The sequence below is a fragment of the Ictalurus punctatus genome, chromosome 13 (genome assembly GCF_001660625.3).
Source record: "Ictalurus punctatus breed USDA103 chromosome 13, Coco_2.0, whole genome shotgun sequence".
NCBI classification, from domain to species: Eukaryota; Metazoa; Chordata; class Actinopteri; order Siluriformes; family Ictaluridae; genus Ictalurus; species Ictalurus punctatus.
In genome coordinates this window covers 6,501,828-6,527,642 of record NC_030428.2, presented here as the reverse complement: position 1 = coordinate 6,527,642, position 25,815 = coordinate 6,501,828, and the positions used below count along the sequence as shown (strand labels likewise).

Sequence of the window (25,815 nt, the reverse complement as noted above, 5' to 3'; positions counted from 1 at the left end):
TATTGTATTTTTATTGGAATTTTAATATTTCACCCTCATTTGATTTTATAAATCTATTTTAAACTAGCTACACAAAATAGTTACACTCAGGACCTTAAGGACAAAAATGTCCCCAGTGAAACCCATTCAAAATGCAATATTTAATCCGTGTGACGTTTAGGTATAAAATCATGTATTCTGGTTTAATAGGCTTATTTTGTTGACAAGGTTTTAAAACATCAGATTACATACGTTCATGTTGTTATACTTGGATAACGTTAGTGTTACCTTTTTTTTTTTTCATCTTAACTGGCGTCCTCACTCAGACTGTTTAAAGTACATGGTCAGGTTGGTGGGCGGGCCACTTTTTTGACCCCGCTTCCTAATAAACACAGTGATGTGAGGGAAAGGGGCGAGTCCTGGCCCGAGGTGCTATTTAAGTAATGGATCAGATCCCAGGTGCGGGAGAGCGCTGGAGCGCGTGAGGCGTTTACAGAGAGAGCCACCGCATCAGCACCGCAATGAAGCTTTTAAACACCGCGGTCAGAATTTTCCGCAGAGACCTGCACTCTGTCGGGATCATCGGAGCACCGTTTTCTAAAGGACAGGTGAGCTCCAGTTGGAGAAAAAAGATATTTGGAAGCGTGCTTTGATTTCCCTGTTTGAAGGATGGATAGTAAATGAAATGAGAAATAATGTGAAGTGTCCTGCTACAGCCCAGGGATGGTGTCCAGCTGGGACCAGATGTGATTCGGGAAGCGGGACTGGTGAAGAAACTTGAAGGCCAAGGTAACCGTGTTACTGTGCTGGAAATTTAAAAGTCAGATAAATAAAAAAAAAAGCTACTAATATCTACCAATAAAATGTCCAGTATTTGATATTTTAAATATAATCTTGTACTGTTAAACTTCTCTGTTTAGGAGAACACGCACTTTTTCTAGCAATACTGACTAGTTTCGAGTATTAACGGCGAGGTTTGCATTGTAATACTGGATTCACATGGTTTCATAACCAAAATGTGTTCAAACGTGTTATTCCAATCAGTCCCTATTGTGGATCATTAATCTTCAAACAAATTCAGGATTTGCATAATGCCTCAAAGATCATGTTGCAACATTTAAATAAATTGCTGTATTATTACAGTTTCTCTTAACACAATTCAGCTGTCTAATCTGACTAGTACATTGTAGTGTGTGTGTGTGTGTGTGTGTGTGAGAGAGAGAGAGAGAGAGAGAGAGAGAGAGAGAGAGAGAGAGACACGAGATGGGATCTGATAGGACAGAGCTGGCTGACCTTGCAACACCCACCTCTGTGTGTGTTTGATTGTATCTGTGCAGTACACACCTCCTGTTATAGTCAGAATGAGATGACATTACTGCGTTGATCTTCTCCTTGCATAAACAGTAATTCACCAGCAGAGAGCCAAGTGCAACCAGTAACGCACCCTGTGTATCATGAGTGACTTATTGACATACAGTCAAACTCAGCCTGTTTTTAATATACTGGATTATGCCTTTATTTTACTTTTCTGTCACTCATTAGGCTTGAGGTTTTCCATTTAGTGCCATTATTACTTTTAAATCTGTATTTTCCAAGTCCAGAGAATTTAAAACAGACGTCAGGCTTTTTTTTTTCTTGTGTAGGCACTACCTCACTGACCACTTTATTAGGAACACTTATAAACCTGCATATTAATGAAATGATCCAATCACATGGCAACAGCACAGTGCATAATATCATGTAGCTTCAGGTCAAGGGCTTCAGGTAATGTTCATATTAAACATCCAAATGTGGGAAAATATGGCATGGCTGTTGGTTGAAGGGTTTAAGAATTTGTGGAAAAACATCCATGGACTTTTTTAAACTTTCAGCTGTCCAGTTTTGGTGAGCCTGTGCCCATTGGGCTTGGTTGACAAGAGTGGAACCTGATGTGGTATTCTGCTGTTGTAGCCCATTTACCTCAAGAGCTGAAGTTTTGTGTGTCCTGAGATGCTTTTCTGCTCACCGTTGTTAAGTTGTTAAGCGAGGTTATTTGATACCATAGCTGTCCTGTCAGCTTGACACGTGAGTGTTTCCACTCACAGACCTGCCACTCACTGGATTTTTTTTGTTGCACCACTCTGTGTAAACTCTAGAGCACCAACCCTGTTCCTGCAGATCTACCTTCCTGCAGGTTTCATCTCCAACTAAAATCTTACACATCTGATTCAGTTGATCAAGAACTTCTTAATGCAATGATTAGATGGTTAGGTGGGCATGATTATGGTTGGACCTAAAGTCTTCATGAAGGGTGATCTCCAGGAACAATGTTGGCAACTGCTCTAGAGACTGTTATGCATGAAAGTTCCAGGGTTCTGAAAAAATTTAAACCAGCACATTTGCCATCATCAACTATACCATGGTCAAGGTCACATTTTCCTTATGCTGATGTTTGGTGTGAACATTTATTCAAGCTCTTGACCTGTATCTGCACTATTTTATGCATTTTATGGCCACATGATTGGCTGATTGGATAATTGCATGAATTGGCAGGTGGTCCTAATAAATTGTTTGGTGAGTGAGTGTATCAGGAAATAATCTGGTCCAGGCTCTGTCTTTCAGGTTGTGTGGTGAAGGATTATGGCAATCTAATATTTGAAGACGTGTCCAATGATGAGCCCATTGGGAGGACAAAGCAACCCCGGGTGGTTGGTCTTGCCAACAAACAAGTTGCTGATGCTGTGCAGAGAGTTAAGAATGATGGTCACACCTGCGTGATGCTTGGAGGAGATCACAGGTTCAGCAAGTTCATGTCGTAAACTGAAGTCTGAGGATTGAAAATGAGGAATGGACATGTTTATTCACCAGTGTTTTTGTTTGTTCCTGTAGTTTAGCAATTGGTTCGATCCATGGTCACGCAGCCTACAGACCTGAGCTGAGTGTAGTGTGGGTGGATGCCCATGCTGACATTAACACACCTTTAACCAGTCCGACAGGAAACATCCATGGGCAGCCCATGTCCTACCTCATCCGTGAGCTGTGCACTAAGGTAGCAATTATTTACCATTTTGGAGAAAATATTTTTATTCAGTGCATCTAATACACCCTCTGTGTTAATAAAATTAGGGTACACCATACAAGAGACCCATGTGAAAGGTGTTCATCATGGCTGTGTTATGGACTATATTTATAGGACTTTGTTCTATGATGTGTGTGGTCATGTAATATGATGAGAATGGTCTGCTAGTCTTACTGCAAAAATATAGCTGTCAGAGACGTTTCCAGTGTGTACATATACATATGTAGATCAAAGTATCCTGTTTTCTTAGTTTTGAAGGTTAAGATTTTTAATTTTTTTTTTTTTTTCCCAATCAACCTGATGTTTAGAACATTGATTATGGATCAGAATATCACAGACCTTGACCGCTGCTATGGACACTTGTTAGTTGTTACATTTATAACTTTAACATACAGAGACTATTTATATAGAAATATGTTTGTTTTATTTTATTGTCTTTCTGTCTCCTTCAGATTCCTGTCCTGCCAAACTTCTCATGGATTAAGCCTTGCATAGCAGCACAAGATGTAGTGTACATTGGACTCAGAGATGTAGACCCAGAGGAACAGTAAATTCTTAATCAGTGGCTAATATACAGTTTCAGATCAAACTTTTGTATTATTTGGCTCTGAATGAAGGCATATGTTCTTTTTTTTTTGTTTTAAATATGGACATTCCAGTCACATCCTGAAACACCTGGGTATTAAGACTTTCTGTATGACAGAGGTAGATAGTCTTGGAATTGCCAAGGTTATGGAACAGATGTGTGATCACATATTTTCAAAGTAAGTACTCATTCACATTCTTAAAACAAATAATATCTATATTCAAATTATTCCACATTATAAATATATCAACTATGCTTTGACACACAGGATAAAAAAACCCATCCATCTGAGTTATGATATTGACGCCCTGGACCCCTCAGTGGCACCAGCCACAGGGACCCCAGTGATAGGAGGCCTGACGTACAGAGAGGGCATCTACATCACGGAGTACGTGTGTCAAACAGGTGAGAGAAACCTGCTGTTTTTAATTGAACATAATTAGACAAGCATATAAATAAAGTAACATGCGATATATAAATAAAACATGCAAAAGTCTTGGGTGCAATGTTGAGAAGCTTTTTAGGGATTCAGATGTAGAAATGGAAATGTAGTATTAGGAGCCGACCCATCCCATGGTGTTTCACAAACAGGGCTCCTGTCTGCTGTTGACGTCGTGGAGGTGAACCCAAAGCAAGCCAAAAGAGAGGAAGAGGCACGTTTTACAGCAAATGTGGCGGTGGATCTTGTGTTAGGCTGTTTTGGACGAGTGCGTGAAGGATCACACGCAGCCGATTACAAAATCCCAGACCCATAAATGCAAAATGTTCAGACGTATTCCTGGAAATTTCATGCGTGCCACAAGATTAATTGTAGTAAAACAAGACTTTGGGCGACACAAACAGCGTCAATGGAAATGCCTACAACAGCACTAAGTCATCCTGTAACAATTTCTTTTATGCCTGAAATACCCTTAAAATATACAGGAAGTAAGCTATTGAAGAAAACCTATTTCAGAAATCCAAATCAATTAAATTCTATATTCCAACTATAAATAGAACAACCCTCCATCCACTCGTCCTTGTGGTAGCAGCATAACAAAATGAAATAACCACAATCATTTTTATTACTTATTTTTATTCAATTACCAACATGAGTGTTTCTCTCTCTTGTGGTGTTTCACTGCTGACAGATTTGTTGGAAAGCTTTGACAGAATAAAAGCATCCAAACAGATAAATAGATCAGAGAATTATTTCTTTCCACAGTAAACAATTTTCACACATTTATACAGTATTTGAACCCAAATCTAATGTCACTGGAGTGAAAAGACTACATGAAATGATAATCAAATAGAGGTGTTCATTTCCTGATCAGGAGTAACTGGAGTCATGCTTGAGTGCTACAGTCTCACTATTATTAAAAACTTTGCTAGCAAAGAAGAAAAGGATGTTAGCATTTCATCAATTCAAACCTTGGTGTAGCCACTGTAATTGTCAATAGTACAAGAAATCTTGGCCTAGCGCACTTCATACACGGTTTGCACTGATTTGATTGGCAAGTAGTTCTTGGGCACTTTATATCTGTTGTTCTTTAATCCTTGTTCCACTTGAGGAAGGAGAAATCTTAAACATAGCTGGACCTTTTGGTTTAAACAGGACAGGACATTAATTTGTTTTCCCCTGTGTGAATGACCTCAGTGCAAGTGAAGCCTTATACAATGTCCTGGCATCAGACGTGTGCACGTGTGTGTGCTGAGAGAATGGGAAGAGAAGGGGGAAACAAACAAATGGCAGACATTCAGGGGAAAGCGTGCATAGATCTATAAGCCCTAACTCTCATCAGCATTCCTACAGGATAATCAGTGCAATAAGCCTATCCTTTACCTTCCCAACACATGGACACACACACACAGACACAGAGCAAGCACGGTATTGCAAAATACTCCAATGGCACAGCTAATGGAATCTGACACAGTTGTAGCTATAGTCCGCCAGACATCCTGACACATTCTTAGCTACAATCCGACTTCAGGGCTCCAGAGTGTAGAGTTTGTGTGAAGGAAATGTTTAGATGAAAGTTTTAGATTTGAAATGTCATGTTTTTTTTTATTTGTGAGTTCAGTTAAATCTGGTACCATGAGGGTACTGTACTGAAACTTGAGATTTTCCCCATAGTACCTCAGCTATATTAAGACCTGGAAAGATGGAGTGTCATGAGGGACATCTTTCTTCTCTGCAGCTATTCTGTGCAACGATAAAAGGCACCAGTGGCATCAATGCAATTTGCTGGCAGATGCTGGCAGATACACACACACACACACACACACACACACACACACACACACACACACACACACACACACACACACATTTAAATAAAAATAAAATATGGCAGACCTAGGTTGATCGTTAAAGGCAAATGTGGGTGGGGCTGGGGGTTGAATTAGGAGCATCCCATAGGTCTTAAACCACAGGGTGGACACAAACGAGGAGGAGGATGGGATGAGGAAGGGTATCATCAGTCTGTCTTATGCAGACTACAGGGCCTTCTGAACTCCTGACCCCTTTCATGGATCCACTTGTTTGAAACTACACAAGAAAGACACAGAAAGAATGTTCAACAAAGCAATTTTTGAATTTCTCAGAGGGATCAATAAATGTATATCTTCTCTTTGTCAAGAGAAAGTTCCTGGGATATAAATTTTCTAAAGTTGGGATGTGATTAGAAGGAAAAACTCTGCTCTGAAACACATTAAAGTCCCCATGAAATAACTTCTTAGCTATGATTTGAGTCTATATGTTGGTGTATTTCCTTCTAAAACAGGAAGTCAGAAGGATGTCATGTTAAACTGTGCTTAGTGATTCTTCGTGGTCATTTTCTGCTGCTGTATTTTTGTTATTCCTGTCAGACATTACTGGTTGCCACTTTTAACCATGCTGGCACCGCACGGGGTCATTACTAGCGCAGTTACTATAATGTTTAACAGAAGGAACAGTTTCAACGATCTCAAACATAAGGGACAATGACAGATTTTGCTGTCCACTCCTAAAAACAAAAGAACAAGTGGCTTTTCTCACTCGCCATTTTCTAGTGACATGATTAACTGTATGCAATATTAGTGGAAAAAAAAACTACAACATAGAGGTAGTGGATGCAGCTATACAACTCCGAGACAGGGTTATGGCAGAGACTTAGCTCGAATATGGCATGACGGTTGATTGCATTATTTAATGAAAGCTTTGGAACCTTATCTACTTCAGCAAAGTGTAAAGATGAGAAGGTGAGCTGGACAGAGTAAAGGACCAAAGCACCGCTGCATCACTCTTTTCATCGAGATTTACTGAGGTCTAATTCTCACTGGTACACCTATCAGCAGGTTGTAGAATGGCCTTGTGGGTAGGAAACCATTAAACAAAGTGAAAATACACCAACTTGTCCAAGTTTAAACTAAAAGTCAACTCAAGATGCTCAGGGTGGAAGTTTCCTTCAGAATAAAAATAGAAAAGAACAGAAATGAACTATTTAAATGAAAAAAGAAGCACATGCAGTGTGGAGTAAAGCGAAAGGAGCTCAAATGAAGATGACCTTCAGGTCACTCACCCCACTTATTGCCCATAAGTACTGGGCATGCAGCATGCCTTGTGCTATAGTCTCCCTCTCCACTTGGGAACAGGTTGTACCAGAACACTGCTGTACCCTGTAGTTCAAAAACAAACACAAGCTTTAGAAAAAACAAGGAAAAACAATGTTGGACAAAAGATTGAAAACATAATCAAGACTAAGCAAGCCTGTTTCACTAGCATGGACATGCTGTACCTTCATTGGCTTTACCGCTGCTCCTACTTCTGGGAAGACTGTGGCACCCCCTGCTGCCACATCACTCATCTACAGAAGAAACATGCGCCCATATTACAGAGAGACCACTTCTTCAGACAGTAATTTAAAAATAAAAATCAGCCTCACATCAGTAGAAACGGAGGAAATACAAGTACGCATTTCAGGTGTCGTGGATCACTTACATAGAAGAGCCAGGTGGCAATGCGGTTCCCTGTGCCCAGTTCCTTAAAGGCGTCTGGCTCATCTTTCTATTGGAGATCATAAAGAAACAAAACAAGTGTCGAATGCTTCAGTTGCCTTTGAGCTCAATGCAGAAGGCTCAGAATAATTCAAAACAGCTTTCAACAGAGGTCCCATGCACATTATTAATTTTATGAACTTAAAAATTTTACTGCCATGAATCATTTGCCTTTAATCTTGAGTTTTGTTATCAGTTGATGTGCAGATCAGGGAAGAATACAGATCAACACTGAAATCAGTCCATGGGAGACTGACATACATTTCGCCTATTTGCTCACCAATGTTGAGAGCTGTTAAAGCATAAAATGACAATGTTGTTTACCCGCCCAAAGTCAAAGTGTGGCTCATACTGGCCTCCTACACCATAATTAGCCACCTAAAAGAAATACAAAGAGAGGTATAGTATGCATAACACATTATATTAAAATACACTGTAAAATGATATACAGTGGGTTTGGAAATTATACAAACCCTTCTTCAGCTTTGGCACACTTTGTCTAATACCTTAAATTTAAAATGGATTAAGGTAATCAATCTACACACAATAATCCATAATGATTAAATGAATACAAGTGTTTAGAAATTTTTGCCTGTGTAATAAAAATCAAAAACTGAAATGAGTTCTTTGTAGAAACACCTTTAGCAATAATTACAGCTTTGAGTGTTCTAGGCACACCTGGAGTTGGGCAGTTCCTCACATTCATTCGGGCTGATTCTCTCAAGCTCGATCAGATTGGACGGGAGCATCTGTGAACTGCCATCTTCAGGTCTCGCCAAAGATGTTATATGGGGTTCAGTTCAGGGTTTGGTTTTTGGTCTGACATCAACTGTGAATTATTATAAACACAGGTGTGTGCCTTTCTAAATCATGTTCAATCAGTTGAATTTACAACAGGTGGAGTCCAGTCATGGTTTAGAGATATAATAGCTAATCAGAGCAAACAGACTACACCTGAGCTCATTTGGAGTACCTCAATTTGGCAAGGTTCTATATATTTATCTCATTTAATTATTTCAGTTTTTAATTTTTAAGAAAAACAAATCTAAAACCACGTTTCCACTTTGTCATGGATTATTGGGCATAGATTAAAGGCAAAAAGTCAATTTCATCTATTTTAAAAGAAAATGTAGAACAGTGTGCAAAACCAGAAGGAGTTGGAATATTTTCTGAACCGAATGTATTAGCCTTTCCTCTTATTAATTCCTTAGGCAGTAATTTTGACAGTATCACATACAATGGTTTTCTTATCCATTCTGCAAATCTTCAAAAATACAACATATTTAACTTGTTAACAAACAGCAGTGTTAGTACACACACACACACACACACACACACACACAGTGCCACACCTGTAGCTCCTCTGCTGTTGTGACATCCAAACCTGTAATATCTTCAATTCTCTGATTAATGCGGTCCACCACTGGGTGCTCATAGGCTGCTAACCAGGCACTGCAAGCAGAAAACAATCAATCAGCTTTTCTCTGAATCAGCATGAAAGCAGTCTGCTCAGACAGTCACAATCGTCGTTGGGAAATGGTCAAGAATTAGTTGTGATTTGAGTTAGTAGAAATGATAGCATGCAGTGTGTAGTTACTAAGATTTAGGTTTGATTAGTCATCTGTAGGGAGATTATTGCTAGGCCCCATTTCTTTATTCCCCCCAAGAAAAAACATCAAATGTTCCATTATCCTAATGTGTTTTTGATGAGTAAAGGGCCCTCTCACTCACTGATCAGTAGATATTGATACTCTGGGAAACACCACTAATTTCCGACTATCCAGAAACCTTGGAGGTACTGCATGTTAATGAAGCTTGAATTACTACATTTACAAATTGATCAATATTCTGACATTAATCCAGTTGAAACAAGTCCAATACAGCAATAGTACAGTGCTGTGAAAAAGTATCCTGATTTCTTCTGTTTTTGTGTATATATATTGTACTAAATTGTTTCAGAAATTTAAAACATAATCTAAGATAAAACAAAGGAAACCTGAATAAACAGACAATACAGTTTTTAAAATGATAATGTTATTTATTGAAGCAAAAAAGTTATCCAATACCACCTGGGCCTGTATGAAAATTTATTTGCCCCCATAGTAATTCCCCAAATCTATGAAACTGCATTCATAATGGGGTTCAGCTGGACTAGACACAACCAGGACTGAATACTGCAAACCCTGTTCAATCACATCAACACTTAAATAGAACTTTTTCAACAGCAGTTTAACAGTTGGTTAAAAGGTCTAACACGGTAACACACTATGTCAAAATTGAAAGAAACTCCAGAAATGATGAGGAAGAAGGTGAGTGAAATACATCAGTCTGGGAAGGGTTACAAAGCTATTTCAAAAGCTCTGTGACTCCAAAGAACCACAGTGAGAGTCATTATCTCCAAATGGAAAAACTCAGCACAGTAGTGAACCTTCCCAGAAGTAGATCACCTTCCAAAAGTCCTCCAGGAGCACAGTGACTACTCATCCAGGAAGTCACAAAAGCACCAAGGACAACATCAAAGGAACTACAGGCCTCTCCTGCACCAATAAAGGTCACTGTTCATGACTCCACTATCAGAAAAACACCGGGTAAATATGGATCCATGGAAGAGAGGTGAGGTGAAAACCACTGCTAACCCAGAAGAACATTAAGACTCGTCTGAATTTTGCCAAAACACACCTTGATGATCCTCAAACCTTTTGGGAGAATGTTCTGTGGACTGATGAGTCAAAAGAGGAATTGTTTGGAAGACAGGGGTCCTGTTACTTCTGATCATAAACCAAACACAGAATTCCACAAAAAGAACATCAACATCATCAGCTCTGTCAAGCATGGTGGTGGTAGTGTGATGGTGTGGGGATGCTTTGCTGCTTCAGGGCCTGGGCAACTTGCACTAACTGATAGAAACATGAATTCTGCTCTCTACCAGAAAATCTTAAAGGACAATGTCTGTAAGATGAAACTCAAGCGCAACTGGATTATGCAGCAAGACAATGATCCAAAGCACAGTCACCTCTGAATGACTAAAAAAAAACAAGCTAAATTAAAGTGGCCTAGTCAAAGTCCTGACTTGAACCAATTGAGATGCTGTGGCAGGACCTTTGAATATTTTAGAAACTACTGATCTCCTGGGCTTTTCATACACAACAGTCTCTGGACTTTATACAGAATGACTTTACACTGACTTTACTCTTTGTTGCTGATAGAGGTCAGAGGATCTGACAGAGCTGACAGAAAGGCTAATGTAACTCATATAGTGGCTATATCTTAACAACTGTTGTAAGCAGAAATGCATCTCAGAAGCAGTTACACCTTGAGGTGACAGCAGATGAAGACATCTCACAGTACTCCTTTCAACCCAGAACAAGAATCTGAGGCTACTCACTGACACTAGACAACTGAAGATTGAAAAAACTGTTGGCTGGTCCTTTTGACCTACTTGGAGGGGGGGAGCAGGTACTGCTCTTGTAGCGGCCAGGAGCAGTGCTGTTCCTGTTGCCGTCACGTGTTTGTATTGACTAATCTTATCACAATTTTATGTTTTGTGACTAACAAGTGTTTTATTTAAATAATACTGGATTATGGCACTCTTTTTCTATATTATTTAAGGGCACTTATTTTATTTGCTCAGCGTTTGTATCACCATGAAGATGAACACCACAGGATTCTGTACTGTAGAGTGCTCGTTACATCTTCACTTGCATTCAGAGCAAACTCTGACTTGTTCTTTAAGTGTTGTAAAGAAAACTTTCAAACAATATCTATAACCAAGGAAAAGTTAAAAGAGAATAGAAATGCAGAAAAAGACAAAAGAATGAACGCTTTGAAACAGAGCTTCCCGCTAAAATACTGGCCAGTGTGACGTCAGAGAACAAAATGGAGGACGTTCAAGTTAATACAATGCACTCATGGAAATACACTGGCTTTAGGGCCGTGGTGGCTCAACGGTTAAGGCTTGGGGTTACTGATCATAAGGTCGGGGGTTCAAGCCCAAGCACCGACAAGCTGCCACTGTTGGGCCCTTGATCAAGGCCCTTAATAGTGCAAGTCTTTTTATATATGACAAATAAAGGCTATTACTGCTTACTGAGTTGTGGTTGACAGCCACTGAAAACACTGACCTGATTATCAGCAGCTTCAGTGCTCCTGTCAGGCTAGACAGAAATGCACTCGCTACAGGGAAAAGTCAAGCGTATATGCTTGTACATTAATCAGTGTTGGTGCTGTGAGGAAGAGGGTATGTATACCTGACACTGAGTTACTCTGTCTGTTTATCCATTCTACCTACCACGTGAGATATTGTTGTGTATGTACAGTACTGTGCAAAAGTTTTGGGAAGCCTATTTTTTTAGTACAAACTTTGTTATAGATTTTTATTTTATGACTTCTACATTATCAAGTCAGTACAAAAAACATTTAAGATTTCCAAACATTAGTTTTCTAGCACAAAATGAAATGTTACAAAAAATGTTTGTATGTCAGTAAAGAAAGCAACATATTAAGTGGTAAGAGACACTTTTCAGACAAAAAACACAATGAAGGCTGATGGGTTTTGTTGCAAATATAAGAAGCAAGTGCAACAGTCAAAGTCTCCAGAAGAACTGTGGCAACTGCAAGATGCTCAATAAAACTTACAGCTCATTATCTTATAAAACTGCATTAATTCTACCAGAGACTACTTTTTTTTTTTTTAAAGCAAAGCGTCGCCACACCAAATACTGCCTTTGTTTCTTTTATTACTGTTTACTGCTCTTTATAGTATTTTTTTTAAATGGAGAAACATTTAACTTCATTATTTTTGAAGACATCTTTGCTCTACAACATTTCTACGCATGTGCCTTGTCTGCAAGTCTTTTGCACAGTACTGTATATCTCATGATGTGTGTATGTATATACAGTATCTCACAAAAGTGAGTACACCCCTCACATTTTTGTAAATATTTGATTATATGTTTTCATGTGACAACACTGAAGAAATGACACGTTGCTACAATGTAAAGTAGTGAGTGTACAGCTTGTATAACAGTGTAAATTTGCCGTCCCCTCAAAATAACTAATATATGTGTGTGTGTGTGTGTGTGCAAGCACCAACGCCAATGCCAATAAGGCAGTCGAAATTGCATGCTGATAATTATGACATTATCAGCATATTATGTTAGCCAAAAATGGACTGTCAGTGATTATCTTTTACCAGGTATTCTGGAAATACCTATGTGAAATGACCGTTGTTATTTTGCTGAAAATTGAGAGTATTCATGTTAGCATTTATTTTTATCTCTATGTTGAGATCTGTGATTAAGAATATATATATATATATTTTAAACACTGTTACAGTTACTGTTACAATCTCATTTAGCTAAGTATTCAGTCCCTTGGCTGTGGCACTCCAAATTGTGTTCAGGTGCATCCTGTTGTTTTGATTATCTTGAAATACATTCTCTAGAATCTGATTGTGCTTCAGAGGATCTGCTACGAAGAATGGGAGAAACTGCCCAAATCCGAGTGTGCAAAGAAGACTCCAAGCTGTAACCGGTGACAAAGGTGTTACTACAAAGTTCTGAACATCCATCCAAATAATTTCAGTTTTTGATTTTAATAAATAAACTCGTCATTATGGATTATTGTGTGTAGATATCCAATAGGTAAATTAATCCATTTAATTAATCTAGAACACAAAGTGTGCAAAATCTGAAGGGCTCTGAATACTTTCATATCCACTGTATATAATATTTTTATCAGTCCTGTTTGTGCATTTCTTGGCTATCAGAAGATAATTTAGCTAAATTTGTTTTTGTGGTGCTCTACTAGTCACATGTAATGTTTGCGTTGTGGGTTTGTCCTGCCCAACAAATGATCTGATTGGCTTGCTTCCTATTGAAGTATCATAGAAGTGCCTATGTACTGTAGGTATCCTGAGATATTGCCTGAGCTTTTTTACACAAATCGTAACGGTCAACATTCAACATTTTTTAAGCTTGGCCCACAGCCTGTTCCCCACTAAAGTCTTCCACTGTATTAAATGCAGTCCATCATAATAATTATTTTCTCTCGCTCTCTCTCTCTCTCTCACACACACACACAAACACAATGATTAATTTAACCGTATTTGCCTGAATTTATACATGCTAAATGAAAAGTGCCAGAGGTCAATTTTTAAAGTTGGGATAAGAACTGTACTCTTTTATGCTATATTTATATTTATGTTTGCTTTATCTCAGTCCCAACACAGCACCTTTGTGCGAGTGATCATTCTGATGAATGTGCATTACTCCACATGTGAGGCAATTCTAATGCTAATCCAAGTTTGTTTTTTTTCATCCTCATATACTCAGTACAAGACAAACCTCAACATAAAGCATGAATGCATGAGGTACACTAGAGCACCATGACAGGAAAACAAATGGACACATGCTTCCTGATCTTCTACACTTCACCTTTAGCCCCTTACCTCTTGGAGACTCTGTATTGGGCTGTGGTGAGTTGCCCTGTTTGGGGGTCATGCACGGTGGCACGCCTCAGCTAAGGAGAAGGCACAGGGGAATACAGACACAGAGAGAGAGAGAGAGAGAGAGAGAGAGAGAGAGAGAGCGAGAGAGAGAGAGAGAGAGAGAGAAAGAGAGGAAAAGGGTAAGAGCATGCATGCCCGATAAGATCTCCCTTTGTATCTTATTTGGTGAGTAGCACCTGCTTAAGTTCTCTCAGGTAAAGTCTGCAATTATAAGCAGTAAAACAGCCATTTTAATTCTCTATCTCCGCTGTACTAAGATAGGTGTTGCAGCAACCCTACCATGATCAGTGACACCTAGAGGAACAGCCTGCACACTCCTTTTAAGTTTCAAGATCTCTGTGAAATGATTGTTAAAAATAAACCTGCTGCATCATTCAATGAGGAGTTTAAATGAAATAACATACTATCATGCCAAAAAATAAATGAAATCTACTCATTTACCTGGTGAGGATGATAACAAGTACAGCTATTTGTCATACATTCCTGTCCAAAAGTATTGGAAAGGCAAGGCTGAGATATCAAAGATGAATATGAGATGATAGATCACAATTTCAGCTTTCATTCCCTGATATTAACATCTAGATTTGTTACACAACTTAGAACATGGCATCTTTGGTGGTAGACCACCCAATTTTCAGGTGAGCAAAAGTATTGGAAAAGATAGCCTTGCATCTTCTACATAAAATCTGCTATAAAGATTAAGAGTAAACAGTAATATATGAAACGGTCAATATTCAGTGTGCCAACCCTTTGCTTTTGTTTGTTTGTTTTTTGTAAATACATCAGTAGTCTCAGGTACATTTTGTGCAATTTTATAAGGAAACAGCTGGTAAGGTTTACTGCACATCTTGGAGACAACAGTTCTAATGGAAACTGACTTCTGTTTTTGCAGGTAAAACCTAGTAGACACTAAATTGTTTAAAAAGAAGTCTATTTAATTTATTTCTTTCTATGCTTGTGATTATATAAATATTTTTCTGTAACATAAAAAAAAATTGCTGAAAATGTCATTTTTGGAAATCTAAAATGTTTTTTGTACTGACTCAACCTTGCAAGATGAGGATGGGTTCCATTCTGAGTCTGGTTCCGCTCAAGGTTTCTTCCTCTTAAAATGTCTTAGGGAGTTTTTCCTCGCCACCGTCGCCACTCAGTTGGAATAAATTCGCAACTTTAACATCTCTATACCGTGTTGATATTTCTGTAAAACTGTTTTGAGACAATGTCTACTGTAAAAAGTGCTATACAAATAAAACTGAATTGAATATATATATATATATATATATATATATATATATATATATATATATATATATATATATAGAGAGAGAGAGAGAGAGAGAGAGAGAGAGAGAGAGAGAGTACTGTGCAAAAGTCTTACGCACTGTATTTTTTTTAATACAAATTTTGCATATGTACTATATTCCCAAAGGTTTGTGTACACCTGACCATCACACCCATATGCGGTTTTTCCACACACTTCCCACAGTTTTGGAAGCACACAACTGTATAATGGCTTTCTTTGCTGTAGCATTACAATTTCCCTTCACTGGAACTAAGAAGCCCAAACATGTTTCTGCATGACGATGCCTCTGTGTACAAAGTGAGTTCCATGAAGACATGGTGTACCAAGGACGGGGTGGACGAATTCGAGTGGCCTGCACAGAGCCCTGACCTCAACCCCATGTTTGGATTGGAACATACTTTTCATATATTTTATTTTACATATATACATATATACATATATATATATATATATATATATATATATATATATATATATATATATATATATATATATATATATATATATATATATATATATACACATACACACACACACACACACACACACACATTATTTAAAACAGAAGTGTACAGTGTCCCCTGTGTGTCCTGTCTTGCTAAAGTTGCTGAGGTAGAATGTGGTGAAAAAAGGTGTCTGGATGACTGGCATGACTGGTGTGCCTACAGGCGTCTTACCTCTTGCTGACACGATAGTGGGCAGTCTCCAGTACACCAGTGACAGGGTTGGAAATGGTAGCTCGGCGCAGCTGTGAAGCCAACCGGCCGAGAGGAGACGAATTACTCACTACGCCAATTATGTACATTGGTTTGGGGATTACGATGTTCCCATAACACTAAACCTCAATGGGCCTCATTTATCCATCTTTTTTGTAAAACTGTGTGCAAATGTAAGCCAAACTGAACATTCTGCTGGATTTACAAAGGTTTCAGAAAGGCTGATTTTCTTCATACTTGCATATGTATGCTGATCACCCATGAAGTCCAAAGCACATTCCCAACACGGCTCATTTGCATTTAGTGATGCCCACAAACCTCCATAAAAGTGCATACAGGGCTGGAAACAAAAAATGACTACTAAATGGTAAAAGAAAAGGCAGAGCTGCAGAAGTTATCTGACTCACTTCTATGCCAATAAAAAGAAATGTTTAGCAGTGTAACAGCACCTGAGAAGGTCAGAATCTAGAGATAAATTAGAGAAAGGGTTGATGGGTTTCTTTATATTTATTTTTTAAATTAATGCCAATAATATAAAACGACTGAGTTACACAAAATATTCGATGGTACTTTTAGTCTCTGATGTAGTGAATTAGCATGGTTTTAAAATAGTGTTTTTAATAGAGACTATAAATCACTTCTCTAAGCACTGTTCTAATGCTGTAAATATAATAGAAATAAGCTATTTAAACTTGCAATATAGTACATAAATAAAAGTACAGTTATTCATACAAATGATCTGATTTGAAGTCAATCAAGCCAAGGTTTACATTAGATCAGGGGTGTCCAATCTTATCCGGAAAGGGCCGGTGTGAGTGCAGGTTTTCATTCCAACCAATCTGGAGCCACAGCTGATTCCACCTGTTTAATCAGTTGAGCTTGGCTTTCAATAGACTCAGGTGTGGCTTCTGCTCGGTTGGAATGAAAACCTGCACACACACCGGCCTTTTCCGGATAAGATTGGACACCCCTGCATTAGATAGTATTCCTATGTGTAAATTTCCACACACAGGAACATTTTTTTTCCTTTCTGAAATTATGCGATTTTCATTCAAACGAATTTCTTGTGTAAATGTTCCTACGAACCATTTTACAAATTAATCCATTTGTATACAGCTTGATAAATGAGGCCCAATGTTTCATAAATGAACACATCCCTCAGTTAGCCTGAACTACAAGGTCTACTGTGCTGGCAATAGCATTAGCTATATAACTGCACTACAGCACCATATTACAGCATATTATAGCATGTGGTAGTAAACCAAATGTAGATGATTAGCAATACCAGCATAAAAATCAGGTCTAAGTTACATAAAATTAATATCTGATGGAATGCATTTCTCAAAGAGTCAGAAACTGCTTAGTTTAGTGAAAACTATGTCTAGTATGGTTGCTCCAGTTGTACACACCAAATCAGCTCAGAAAGAGCTTTGTAATTTACTAATGTGTAGAATATAATTTTTTTAGCACTAGTCTTGAAAACCAGTGAACTGTGATCCATTTTTATAACAAGTAACAAAGTGCATTAAGCACAAATATTAAAAGTGATCTAAAATGAAAACATCTATAACTGATAAAGAGCTGTAGATCTTGTTGAACTCACCCTGGGCTTGGCCATTTCCTTTACTTTTTCCATCTCTCTTTCACTGATAATGTCGTGGAAACGTACAATGCGTGGCTGGTCCCACTCATCCTCCTGTTTCACAGGGCCCAGCACATAGTACGGGTGCCTGTTGTTGTCGTAGAAACGGCAAAACAGCCGTCTCTGTTTGCGTGGGGTCTGTGTGGTTCAAAATGAACAGTAAGAAACTGTCAATCCAGTCCTATGTAGCTCTGCCAATTCTACATTTTCTGTGATTATCACTGCAACCCTACTGTGAGGACTCTTCCTGTGTACTTTCCGAACTAAAGGAAGCACATAACGATGACTCTTACCAGCTTGATACCTTCTCCTCTGCAAAGCTGCTCATATTTGCCCTTTTCTGTAAGAAAGTCCTTCATCCTGTCCAACTGTCTCTTCTCTCGCTCCTTTTTCTCCTCCCCTGTTCCTCTCTGATCCCTCTCGGCTTTCATCTGCTTGGCCAGCTGGTACTCAAAGTACTTTAGGTTGCCATTGGCTCTCTGATGAGCTGGATCTGTACAACATAAATGATTATATTAGCTGTTAGAAAATATCACATCAGGAAAGTATAGCCCTTCTAACAAAGCATCATGCAAATCGATTTCCAAACAATTTCTAAATGAAATGTTTAGATACATATCATGAAAGTAGTACCCTGCACTGCACGATATACAGACCATGCTGAACCCGGCTTCCCACCGTGGCTTCATCTATATTCTTTTAATGTTTTTGTACAACCTATACCAACCGCTACAACAATAATCAGTGAATAATCCAGGTTCTGACAGTTGTAACACTATCAAATATGAACAACGCTGTGTATTTTTTTGAGAACCAAATGAGTTAGAGTTATGCAAGGATGAAAAATCAGTGAACAGTTTGCAACATTAGTTAGGATTTGAATAGTCTTCTAGCAGGCCTTACCAAGAGTCAGTAGTCTTTTGGTATGCTCCAAGGCTCTCTCTAGCTCCCCCTGCTGGTAGATAGAGTAGCTCAGGTAGTCCAGGACGGTCACAGCATCAATGCTTGACTTCTCACCGCCATCTAACTGTTCCAGAGCCTGTGCCATCCACAGCTCTGTGTGATAGTAATCTGCTTCTGAGTATGCAATTTTCCCCAGCTCAAAACAGTCCTCCACTGCCAGAGTGCCCTTATATGGCAAATCTGCAGGCAAACCTATAACACATATAATCATTTGTAGCAAGTTAACTATGTAAATTCGTAGTTAGGCCTATATAACACTGACACAATTCGCCTAATTCCATTCAATTCAGATCATACTCACCAGGAAGATCTCCAGTGGAGATAGCCTGTGCTTCTAGCTTATAGGTGTCCTGAAGACGGAGCAAAGCTTTGGCTGCTCCAGTCTGATCTTCATCGCTAGGGAAGTATTGCCGGTGGATGGTTAAGTTGGAGATAAATCCTGTGTAAAATTAGACATTTGTTTATTTGATATATTTATCTTCTGCAGTTTTAGATTAAACTTTTCTAAACTTATGTATTCCCTATCCAACCTTGACAGAAAATACTGCACAGAGTATACATATGTTTTTTTAATGAACCAATGCCACATTCTCACATAGATTCATTATATTGATCTAAAGGCTTCACACAAGATATACAACACTGACCATCAGACATGTCTCTAAGCACCAGGTCTTCTACTTCACCCCACTCTGTGTTCAGCCTTTTCATCAGTTTGAAGGCATTGACTGGGTGACCAAGGAAGCCCTCAGGGTCGTACGTAGCAATGGTTACTAGGGTCTCCATTTTCTCAACCCAACTGAAAAAAAACACATGCACATATCCATGAAATGTTTTTACTGATCTCAATTAACATTCGAAGCAGGCTTACGCTTGTCTTTTGTTTGTGTCAGTACAAAAGGCCAGCTTATTGAGACAAAATGTTTTGTCGTGTTGTTTGAATGCACTGATCCATGTATAATTAAAGTTACATTTAAGCTTAATTTTAAATTTTAAAACTACTACTCACGCTGCATCACAGAACAGTCTAAGACACTCAGAAGAAAGTGCCATCTACCGTCTTCTGCATAGATGAGCCCGCAGACACTCATAATTGGCTAGCGTCAGAGTGACTAACAGAGGAGAGAGTATGCCATTCCTCCCACCCAGAGAGCATAGCCAATTTTGCTCTCTTGGACCTTAACCGTGGAATCATTAGGATTCAAACTCACGATCTCCATACACTTTCCTGCTGAGCATACAAATTATATTCTAATTAAAATTTGGATTTTGTTTACTGATGATCTCATTACAGTTACATGTCTTATCACCTGGACAGTCTGGTTTTATTCGGCCTCTGATTGGAGGGAGTTGGTTTTGGACAGAATTTTGTCTGGCTGTAGTAAGAATCCGATTCAGTGGTACCCTATGTTGGATCAGGAAAGGAAAATATTCTCGGACTGTGGTAAATTAAGCTCTAAATCCACTTTGTAACTATTAATCTAAGGGCTGTGAACACCGTTCCCTCAAAGCTGAGCACTTCAACCAACAGATAACTGCAGCGCAGTTCAGCCCAGTCACAGGTGGCGTTATAGCATTAGAACCTGAAGTGGATGTCTGTATGGGCCAATTAAATAGCCTAGACATAGTGAAAGCAGTCACAAAATTCTATGCCAATAACGACCTTGATGCAGAAAATGGTCATGCTGACCTCTGATGGCACTTCTGTCATACTAGGGAAACATAACGGAGTGGGCACAGCTTAGCGTATAACCTTGTCATATAAAATAACTAACATCATCCTGCCACAATTACAATTTTTTTTTAGTTAGTGTGTGAAAAGAACCTCAAAACGGAGGGACTGGGAATATTTGATGATTGGCCTAATAAAGAAATAAATATTACATGGTTTTGAATTTTGTAGAATTTCTATGTAATTATTATACGGTCAACACTGTGTGGCTCATGGGGTATTTCTGCTCAACTGGCACGGGTGTCTGGCCAGTAGAAAACATTTTAAGGAACACTGTCCATGACATACTGTTTGACCTGCTGCAGCTTGCTCTCTTCTGCTTTGATATAGTCTTTCAGAGAGGTCACCAGGTCCTTCTCCATAAACAGCAGATCTGTCATTTGGCCTGTGGTGGACATAATAGGGTAGACAAACAGAAACATAAATGGAAGAGCCTAAGAGCATGTTATACTAAATGAATAGTAATCAAACTGTTTTTGCAAACTCATAAATTTCAACTGACCAATGGAAGAGTAGAGGTCATTGTGGGCAGAGCAGTCGTGCAGAAGCGAGCTGATCAGCAATATACACCATACACTCCAAGTCTCCATCTACACACATACATAAAGATACACAAATTACGCTGATTTCTGAGAGAGCTAATTAGTGCACGCTGTACCTTTATCCACATACATAAATACAAAAATGTAAAAACACACCCATACACTCTTATCGTATTATACTTTTTCTTGCTTCGTGTTATACAGTGGAGGCACGGTGCCCCTGTCGGTAGCATTGCCACCTTATAACTCCAGGGTTCTGGGCTCAATGGAGACTAAGCAAACGCAATAAATGGTTCTCTCGTCTGATGAGATCAAAATGTACATTTTTGGCCTTGGTACACAATAGTAAGTTTGGTTGAAACACAACACCATCACCCACAGTGAGGCATGATTGTGGTAGCATCATTTTTTAGGGATGCTTTTCTTCAGCAGGGCCTCAGAAACTAGTCAGTGTTGAGGACAAAATGGATTGAGCCATATACATGGCAATCCTAGATGAAAACTCGTTCCAGTCTGTCAGAGACTTGAGACTAGGATGGTGCAGTCAAAGCCCAGACCTCAATCTGATTGAGAATCTGTGGCAAGATTATTCATTCACCAATGGTCTCCATCTAATCTGAAAGAATTGGTGCGATTTTGAGCAAAAGTTCCTAAGGCACTCTATACTGATTAGGATTGCGTTATGGCCGGACGACTGGGTGAGAGCATCTCCCAAACGGCAAGGGTCGTGAGGTGATCCTGGTCAGAAGTGGTGAGTACCTACAGACAGTGGTCTGAGGAGGGGCAAAATACAAACCAGTGACAGGTTGTTGGGTACCCAAGGCTCATCGATGCACAAGGGCAATGAAGGCTATCCCGTCTGGTCCAAACCGACATAATGGATTACAGTGGCACAAGTCACAGAAAATTTTAATGATTTTTATGAGAGGAACATGTCACAATGCACAATGCATCACACCCTGCTGCACATAGGGATACGTAGCCACAGACTGGTCAGTGTCCATGCTGACCCCTGTCCATCATCGACAGCAAGTACAACGGGCATGCAAGCTTCGGAATTGGACCTTGGCAACATGGTAAGATGAGCCCCATTTTCTTTTAAATCTCGTTAAATCTCTTACAGACTATCTTAACAATACAGTTAAAGAAATTTCAGCTCCATCAGACTTACTTTTCTTGAGCGACATCCATGTCAACTCAACTATGCAACATAACCGTAGCAAACTATTTGCATAGTATACAAATTAGCTCAAAATCTAAATGGGTGGAGCTAAATTGCTCTCGATGCTTTTTTTTGTTTGGCAGTAGCCAATGAAATAGCGGGAGGAGAAAATAAGAACCCTAAGGTTCTCGAGCTCTCGCCAAAACGTAAACCCTGGTGCTATAGCGCCACTGTAAGGAAACGGTCAGAAATACAGCAACTGAAGAACGTAAACAAACCTGTACTCGAATAGTCAAATTTCATTTCAAATTTTTATCACGCACACAACCATACACAGTACGACGTGTAGTGAAAATGCACATTTACAGTGTAGAATTTACATTGACCAGAACTTGCTGGTAAAAAATATCAAAACATAACGTAGGATATAAATATGAGTGACGGCAACAGTCTGACAATAATTGCAATAAAATGCAGATATGTGCAATTACTTGTGCAGTGCTGTATAATAATGTGTATTATGTGAATATATTTTGGATGTTTCAAACATTTTTGTGTGTTACACATCAAGCGTTTATTTTTGCTGTAAATATCCAGAACATATCTTCATCGCTACAACTTTACGCTTTAGTTGTTGTTTTTATTTTATTTATTTAGACTCAGTTGGACTCAGTTTTATTTGGACTCAGTTGGCTCTTCTAGGTTATTAGGTTAGCAGGCTGGATCTGCATGACATGCTGTAAACACACACAAAACACACACAAACCTCAGCAAAGAGGAAAACGCACAGGATTCATAAGTGATATGAATATGTGAAGAGGAAAGTGTGCCACGTCCCCGGCCCTACCCCCCCGTACACTCATTCAGTCCCTCGGGCGCACGCGCACACACACACACACACACACTGCAGGAGTTGAATACAACTCATAACCAGCTTGTTTTCTTCTCCTTTGTAATACAGATTTATTCCCTTGCTTTACTCGTGTTAACAGCGGCCTGTAATAAGGCACCGCAGCCTATGAAATGAAAAGAAATGAAAAGAAAGTTAACTGCTAATCGTGTCTAACAGTATATCCAGTCAAGCAGAAGGGGTTTAGTTTGTAGATTTCCGGATTGCGTAACCCGGGAGAAGTAAAAATGAACTAAATACTCCTCTGTAGCAAAAACTTTTTGCCCAGCTCGAGGAACTGATCAGTGACCTCTCTCACACTGGCGGTGTTAGTAAACACAACACAGTATCCACACGGTAAATACCACACACAGGGGGTCGGCAACAGCACGGAGCACGAAACACTACCGAGCAGGAATAAATAAAGGTGGTGTAAACATCATAGAAAGTGGAGCTAGACATGCTCTTCTTACTCCGACATGCAGCAGCTCAGAGACACACACAGAAATTTCTAGACTCTCAGACCCCAGTTCACAATTAATAAACCACTTGCTCCGTCGGCTGTTTGTCATTCGAAGATTAATAACCTGAACAAAACATGAAACCTACCATCATTCTTTTCATTTTCCTACCAAAAGAGTGGATTACTGATGTATCACCGTGTCTAGACTGACCAGTGCAGCTCCAGGGACTGCAGTGCTGCTGCTGAGTGTCGCCCCCTGAGGGCAGAAAGGCGATACTACACCGGCTCTAACGTCACACAGCCTATAGACATTCAGCACCCTATTTTTTGCGGCGGGCGCGGTATGGCAAGCGGAATTATAAAATATTAAACGTTTGATTGAGTATCCATAATTATATTTAGACAGTTACAATTGTATTTCGACGAGTTATAATTATAATTTGACTACTCAGAATGGTAATTAGAGATGTCTTTAAAGATAATTTGACTAGAAAGTAATCTGATTCGAGATATCTGTAAATACAACTTTACATCAAAATTCCATTTAAGATATCTTTAATGTCGTCATAATATATCGTCAGCTGACGCGTCACACATACAGAGGTAAATAGATATCTTTAATTCAATTCTGACTAGTCAATATGATATTTTCAGATACCTGAACTGAGTTTGTATCAAAATATATCCAAAATTATATTTGAGATATCTGAAACGAACAAATAACTAGTCAAACTACAATTGTAGATATCTTGAATTTTATTTATGTCTAGTCCAAACTTAATTAAAGATATCTTTAATTAAATGTATCATTAGTCGAATCTTATTTAAAGACGTCTATTATGTATTTATAGATATCTCAAATAGATCTCTGACTAGGGCAATCTTTAGTCACAGAGATCTGTCATTCAGACTAGGACAAATCTCAATAGACATATCTTGAATTAACATTGACTAGTCTAAATTATTTTATAGATATCTAAATTATGTATTCAAATAACCCTTTTGCTAAGCCGTGTCTTTCCTTTTCTAACCACTCAATTAGTGCAGTTCGGACAAAGTTAAGACAAAGTAAAACCTATATACCGAATTAAATATGCCTGTTAATCTGAGAACAGAATGACTGTGCAGCAAACTATGTTCCTGCATAATGTTATTAAATCAGGATAGAATAAAGCTTGAAGAAATGTTAATCTACATATTCTTTGAATGTTGAAAAAGCCATTGAAAAGTGCCACGCGCCTCAAGTTAATCAATCCATAAAAATCAATTTGTATGTTTACAGTCCACATTTTGTATCATACGCCAGTATATTCTTATGCGCTTTTAAAATATCGGAGCAATAGCGACTCCAAGAGGCCAAAAGGTTCAGTACAGCAGCCGCCATGGTTTCCACATCCCACTCACTTCAGTACAAAGCAAACTGTACTAGCAAAAACTCAATTCAGATATCTGAAAATATCATTTTGACTAGTCAGAATTTAATTAAAAATATCTCTAATTACATCCGTGTATGTGTGACGCGTCAGCTGACGACGTATATGAGTTCATTAGATATTCGACTTGCGAAGTGGGGAAAAAACATGGACGCCTCCGTGTTTGTCTTTGTTAGCAACAAGCTAGCTAACTGTGTCAAGTGATGTATATATTCTTCCTCAAATAGCGAAGTGTATAATCAGTGTTATAGAGTCAACAAGCGAATATGTCCTTATGTTGATTCTTCTAAAGCAAATACTTGTATATATAGTCTAACTCATTTAAAGGTGTGTTTATTTATGATGCTGTGCGCCGCCATGTTGATTTGACGTCACTCCGTACCCGAAGTTGACGAGTAGGAATTTCAATTTGAGGAGGGTTTTATTTGGCTTTTATTACTTGGAGGTGGAGAATTACAGCCTCAAGCCTCAACCTCGAGTCTCGAGCCTGTTCAGGCCAGTATGGAAATTAAGGCTTAATCTGAGTGATTGCACTGATGTAAATCCCAGAAGGTTCATCTTCATAAAGCTGCTGCATGTGGACAACCGTTATCGAAAGCCTGTGTGTTGGTTTCCTGTAGTGGAGAAAACTAATAAAGTTAGCATATTTGAGGTAGTAGACTCTGAAGACTTCACTGAAGTGATTGGAATATGTTAAGGCATTTTATATGTATATTCACTGTTGTAAATCATTGCTACTGCAAAAACTTTGGTGAATTTTAAAAGTATTCCATCATAATTGCATCAGTGTGCATCTCTTATAATGCCAAAGTAAGTTTTAACCTC

The 25,815-nt window shown here is 38.8% G+C and overlaps 2 protein-coding genes across 5 annotated transcripts; one reads left to right on the top strand and one right to left on the bottom strand.

Moving 5' to 3' along the window:
- Window positions 1-395: 395 nt before the first annotated feature.
- On the top strand, window positions 396-4,801 carry arg1 (arginase 1). 2 transcript variants are annotated; one of them, XM_053684971.1, is made up of 8 exons: window positions 396-587; window positions 696-768; window positions 2,581-2,755; window positions 2,848-3,007; window positions 3,490-3,585; window positions 3,689-3,801; window positions 3,892-4,028; window positions 4,215-4,801. In XM_053684971.1, the coding sequence occupies exons 1-8, from the start codon at window positions 501-503 to the stop codon at window positions 4,376-4,378; spliced, it is 1,005 nt and encodes a 334-aa protein (XP_053540946.1). In that variant the 5' UTR covers window positions 396-500; the 3' UTR covers window positions 4,379-4,801. The 2 variants fall into 2 exon arrangements, with proteins under 2 accessions (XP_053540946.1, XP_017339068.1); XM_017483579.3 differs by having other exon boundaries at window positions 397-587; window positions 3,490-3,584; window positions 3,697-3,801.
- Window positions 3,937-23,835, bottom strand: p4ha1a (prolyl 4-hydroxylase, alpha polypeptide I a). Of its 3 annotated transcripts, XM_053684967.1 has the most exons (16): window positions 23,704-23,835; window positions 21,004-21,091; window positions 20,790-20,886; window positions 19,417-19,568; window positions 19,071-19,208; window positions 18,710-18,961; window positions 18,100-18,299; window positions 17,768-17,944; window positions 16,126-16,196; window positions 14,086-14,151; window positions 8,990-9,089; window positions 7,962-8,015; window positions 7,582-7,647; window positions 7,379-7,447; window positions 7,163-7,259; window positions 3,937-6,150 (listed from the first exon to the last, which is right to left on the bottom strand). In XM_053684967.1, exons 1-16 carry the CDS (start codon window positions 23,716-23,718, stop codon window positions 6,080-6,082), a joined length of 1,713 nt encoding a protein of 570 aa, XP_053540942.1. In that variant the 5' UTR covers window positions 23,719-23,835; the 3' UTR covers window positions 3,937-6,079. The 3 variants fall into 3 exon arrangements, with proteins under 3 accessions (XP_053540942.1, XP_017339065.1, XP_017339064.1); XM_017483576.3 differs by lacking the exon at window positions 16,126-16,196 and having other exon boundaries at window positions 14,086-14,156; XM_017483575.3 differs by lacking the exon at window positions 14,086-14,151 and having other exon boundaries at window positions 23,704-23,833.
- Window positions 23,836-25,815: the final 1,980 nt, after the last annotated feature.

Coding starts and splice junctions, on each gene's coding strand:
- p4ha1a (XM_053684967.1), bottom strand. Junction 18,962..19,070: donor CTCCACTGGAGATCTTCCTG/GTGAGTATGATC, acceptor TATGTGTTATAG/GTTTGCCTGCAGATTTGCCA. Junction 7,648..7,961: donor CACACTTTGACTTTGGGCGG/GTAAACAACATT, acceptor GATCTCCAATAG/AAAGATGAGCCAGACGCCTT.
- arg1 (XM_053684971.1), top strand. CDS start 501: ATGAAGCTTTTAAACACCGCGGTCAGAATTTTCCGCAGAGACCTGCAC. Junction 769..2,580: donor GAAGAAACTTGAAGGCCAAG/GTAACCGTGTTA, acceptor TCTGTCTTTCAG/GTTGTGTGGTGAAGGATTAT. Junction 3,802..3,891: donor TGTGATCACATATTTTCAAA/GTAAGTACTCAT, acceptor TTTGACACACAG/GATAAAAAAACCCATCCATC.